Genomic DNA, 4,600 nt, shown 5'->3' on the forward strand with positions numbered 1-4,600 from the left:
AAAGGCAGGTCCGAACAACTGTTAATTATATATTATCTTTAAGATGAATCTCAAGAGTAAGCACTTCATGAGAGATTTGTGTAAAAATGTTAAATTAGAGCTTAGCTTACGTTAAAAGTCCAATTCTCCTTGCATGATTTTTAGAAATTTCAGTTACGCCCGAAGCTAAGCTACCTTAAATGTTACAATTAGTTTTTGCTTTCATTTTATTATCGATATTTAATTGTATACCACTACTTTACTGCCGCCTGGTGGCTGCTCACTTTTGTCACACGAAATTACGTTGATTTCCATTGTTGACGAGGTTTTGTAGTGACATAAAATACAAATTGCCATAAAATTTACTATATACGCTTGAACGACTAACCGTCGTCATTCGGTAAGTGTATTGCGTATAGAAATCAGAAAAAAATTTTTATTGCGCAACAACACAAACTCGATTAAAACTTAATTAAATTTCTATTTTGTAACTTGTGGCTTATATACATATATGTAGGTATAACTCTATGATATTCACTAATGGATTTCTATTTGTATTTCAATGTGCTTTAAACGTAGTTACAAATTGTGCCGAGAAAGTCAAGAAAAGCTTCAACAAATTCGAATATAACGAAACCTAACGACAGCCAAATAAATTGATCAATTTAAACTTTTATTGAGAAATCCTTTTTTGCCTTTTATACTGCCGGCTACTTGATAACCGATCAGCTGTTATACATTTTTGTTTTTGCTTTTCATAAGAAGTAGTAAGTTTCATTAGCTGAGTATTATTTTCAGTAGCGATATCTACCGTCGAATAGTATTAATGCTATTTAATCAAAAAATTCTGCCAAGCGCAGACAAAAAATTTATAGTATATCGTACGTCTTTGTCGCAGAGTTGCATTTGATTTTCATGTCGATTTAAATTCAATTCAAAATAAATGGAGATATTATTTTGTATGATAAATCGATCTTAATAAGCGTTTTAATCGAGCAGAGGCCGGTTAATTGATCAATTAGTTCCTGTCTAAAAACGCTATTATGCCTCTAGTACTCACTGTAACCTCTATAAACTGGCACATTTTTTCTAAACAAGCTATTGTTTAGTGATAGTTCTGTATTTTTTGTATTAAAAGATCATTTTTAGTAATAAACAATTTATTAGGAAGTGATACAAATATAATATTTAAATAACTAAGCAAAAACTGACCTGTGCGGCGCAATGATTCTTATTCCATTAAGAAGCGAATTTCTTTTTTACTTTTTCGAAATCAAAAACATCCAAAAAATATTCTAGTTCTGGAATACATTAGTATTAGTTTAGGTTGTTCTGACTATAACCAAGCTATCACAAATACATTGTTTTCAATTAATACTGCTTCTGTTTCACTACTCGATCACACAATTTCTCAGCTAACCTCTTAAATAAAAGACAGCCGACCCACACTAAAAACACGAATGTCAGTAGCGGCAGCCCGAACAGCACAGCAATTACATCTAAATTATGATATTTAATTACATTTAAATCATGTGCTGCCACACGCATATGCAACGCGCCGTTGTGCCGCAGTACATATTCCGTCCAATAGATTGCCATATCCAAGGGCTTAAGCGGTTGATCGTGATAACGACGAGAGAGCTCCTGTGCGCGCTGCGCATACTTGGGGTTTGTCAGCACCGTCAATATGGTGTTCCTTAATTGTGTAGCATTTAAGTTCATAAAATCCACACCCAAACCGAAACCTTTCACCTGCGCACGTGCCACATTTATATGTTGATCGTAAAATATTGACATACCCACTATCGGTTTAGCATAATGAATCGCCTCGATCGTACTCAATAATCCACCATGTGTTATGAAGAGTTTTACATTGGGATGCGCTAATATATCAGCTTGTGGAAACCATTTGTTAATGTAGACATTTTTCGGTTTACCATGCAATTCCGGTGCTTCGAATTTCCATAGTATATTATAGGGTAATGAGCCCAAAACTTGCAATATAATCGCAAGTTTTTCTTTAGACAAATTTTTACTATGCAAATTTGAGCCCAAAGAAAAGTAGATTGTACCATTTGTACCAGCATTAATAAAAGCTTCCATTTCGGCTGGCAAAGCCTTCGGTTTGCGATCGATATGCCAGCCACCCACTTCAATGGCATTTGTCACGTATGGACGTGGTATGCTCAATGAAAAATGTTGATTCAATAGTAGAAGCGAGAAATTCTTGCGTACCGTCTCAAAATCATCGGCGGGTTTATTCACATACTTTGTATATAGTTTTTGATGTAAAGGTATCATAACGTAATGATTATGCACCCACTCAACAATATGCGTATATAAGCTCTCCAGACGTTCATCAAAGGTCATATGATCGCTGAAGGTACTTAAAATGGACGGTACATAAGACAGCGGTGAGGAATTGCCAACCAATTCGTCTATGCGTATGTCAGTACCAAAGCTCGATACACCGATGAGTGATGCATTAAAATGGTGAGCTAATGCGTACAACGCATCCTGTTGCAGTGCTTCCACAATAACTAGATCGAATGTGACGCCATTCGCCAACCATTTCTGTACTTCCGGGTGTTCTAACACTTTACGCGTTGGTTCGATTAAGAATTCTATGCCCCAGTTTAACTCCTCCCATTTGCTAACTTTAGGCGTATTACCGTCCACCAGAAAGTCTGTAAAATAAATGCAATGAAATTAGAAAAATTAAAACTATCTTTTAGTTTTTAAGATAAGCGCTTTAGCTCAAACTAAAAAAAAACGCACTGGTCTACATGGAAACTACTCTCTTGGGTATGTAGGCATAGAACTAAATTACTGTTAGTATACTAATTGGATAATAATTAAATCGTATAGCTGAGTTCATGTCTTGAGTATATTCAGCTCATATGATCCAAAGAACACGCCAAAACATAGTATAGAAAGCAAAAGCTAAATACAGTTATTATACTCTCGCAACAAAGTTGCTAAAGAGAGTATAATAGTTTTGTTCACATAACGGTTGTTTGTAAGTCCGTCCGTGCAAGCTTTATCTTGAGTAAAAATTGAGATATCCTGATAAAATTTCGTACACATATTGCTTGGCACCAAAATAAGGTCAATATCGAAATCGGACCACTGCCACGTACACAAAATGGCGATAACCGAAAACATATAAAGAGCTATAACTATGCCATAAATTAACTTATGAAAATTTGGTATAAAGGATCGTATTATGAAGGGGCATATTTGGATGTAATTTTTTGGCCCCGCCCCAAATAAGTTTTTTGTACATATCTCGTAAACTACTAAAGCTGCATCAAGGAAAGTTTCTAGTCATTTCTTTTATCTACTACCTTATACAGTCCAGAAATGAAGCAAATCAGATTAGAACCACGCCCCGCTCCCATACAAAGGTTATGTTGAAAACTACTGAAAATGCTTTAATTCAGCAATGAAAACCACCAGATGGCTAAAATTTCATTATAAAGATGGTATAGAAGAAATTGGCAAAAACCATACCTCCGAAACTACTCGAGCAATTCGGTTCATAATATCTTACTGACTTCCCAATGATATGTTGCGAAAATAGTCCAAAACGATTCATAACCACGCCTACTTCCCATATGCCCGAACTTTGAAGTATACTTTATAGCATACATAATATATGCCGAATATGTGAGACAAATTGTGCTATATTAATGAAATTAATTAAAAAACTTGCGAGAGTATAAAATGTTCGGTAACACCCGAACTTGGCCCTTCCTTAGTTGTTTTGATTAATTTTTATTCGCACTTTTTTTTTTTTGATTGAGAGAGAGATAAAAAATAGGGCCTCACACCTTTACTTTGTATTTTTCCCACGCAAGTTTTTATTATTTAATAAACTATTATTATTTTCTAATCAGCAGATACTTTATATGTAGACTATACACTCACCGTCGAAATATGTGCCTTCGTATATAATTGGGACATCGTGGAAATTCTGCACCGGTTTCTGCTGTGGAAATGCCGAAATGCTAGTCACTTGATGGCGTCTTGCAGCTAACGCTTTTAGATAATTTTCCACGCAAATATATTGTGAACGTCCACTAAAGGGGAATATTGCTAAAATATTTGCACCAAATAAACCTTCAAAGCGGCATGTAATGAGGCACAGTAAAAGTACTGCTTTTAGCGGCAATAAGCATTTCATTTTTCTACACTTTAAATACTCTTTTCTCTATATAACAAATCTATTATATTAATTGCAATAAACGTGCCATTTCTATTAATACGAAGCGACTAAATTGAGATTTTTGCAAATCAAGTTTACCTATTTCAATAATTGCTCAAACTGGCTCTCACAACTAGTTTCTGCTCAAATCAAATGCTAATAATTTGCATTTTTTAATGCTAATAATGAGCTGAGAGCAATTTTTTTCATTTCAGGCGCTCTGAGTTTAGCGTATTTCTACGCTATTGTATGGTCTACAAACAAAACAAAACCTAACTGCTCAAAATGAGTGAAAAAGTTGCGTTTATACGGTAAATATATATATCACTAAATGCATTAAGTAGAGAATACAGTGAATTTAAATAAAATATGAACAATTGGTGCTAGGTGTATTAGAACTGCTGTTAATTAAAA

General features: G+C 34.5%; 1 protein-coding gene across 1 annotated transcript; it reads right to left on the reverse strand.

The window, feature by feature from the left end:
* Nucleotides 1–1,121: 1,121 nt before the first annotated feature.
* LOC105219093 (UDP-glycosyltransferase UGT5) lies at nucleotides 1,122–4,350 on the reverse strand. The gene is made up of 2 exons (XM_011195018.3): nucleotides 3,910–4,350; nucleotides 1,122–2,666 (listed from the first exon to the last, which is right to left on the reverse strand). Exons 1-2 carry the CDS (start codon nucleotides 4,163–4,165, stop codon nucleotides 1,351–1,353), a joined length of 1,572 nt encoding a protein of 523 aa, XP_011193320.2. The 5' UTR covers nucleotides 4,166–4,350; the 3' UTR covers nucleotides 1,122–1,350.
* Between the last annotated feature and the right edge of the window lie 250 nt (nucleotides 4,351–4,600).

The sequence above is a fragment of the Zeugodacus cucurbitae genome, chromosome 2, assembly GCF_028554725.1.
Source record: "Zeugodacus cucurbitae isolate PBARC_wt_2022May chromosome 2, idZeuCucr1.2, whole genome shotgun sequence".
NCBI classification, from domain to species: domain Eukaryota; kingdom Metazoa; phylum Arthropoda; class Insecta; order Diptera; family Tephritidae; genus Zeugodacus; species Zeugodacus cucurbitae.

Excerpts from the sequence above, each read along its gene's own strand:
- LOC105219093 (XM_011195018.3), bottom strand. The coding sequence starts at position 4,165 with ATGAAATGCTTATTGCCGCTAAAAGCAGTACTTTTACTGTGCCTCATT. Across the intron at positions 2,667-3,909 it reads CGAAGGCACATATTTCGACG|ACTTTCTGGTGGACGGTAAT; the intron begins GTGAGTGTATAG and ends TTTATTTTACAG.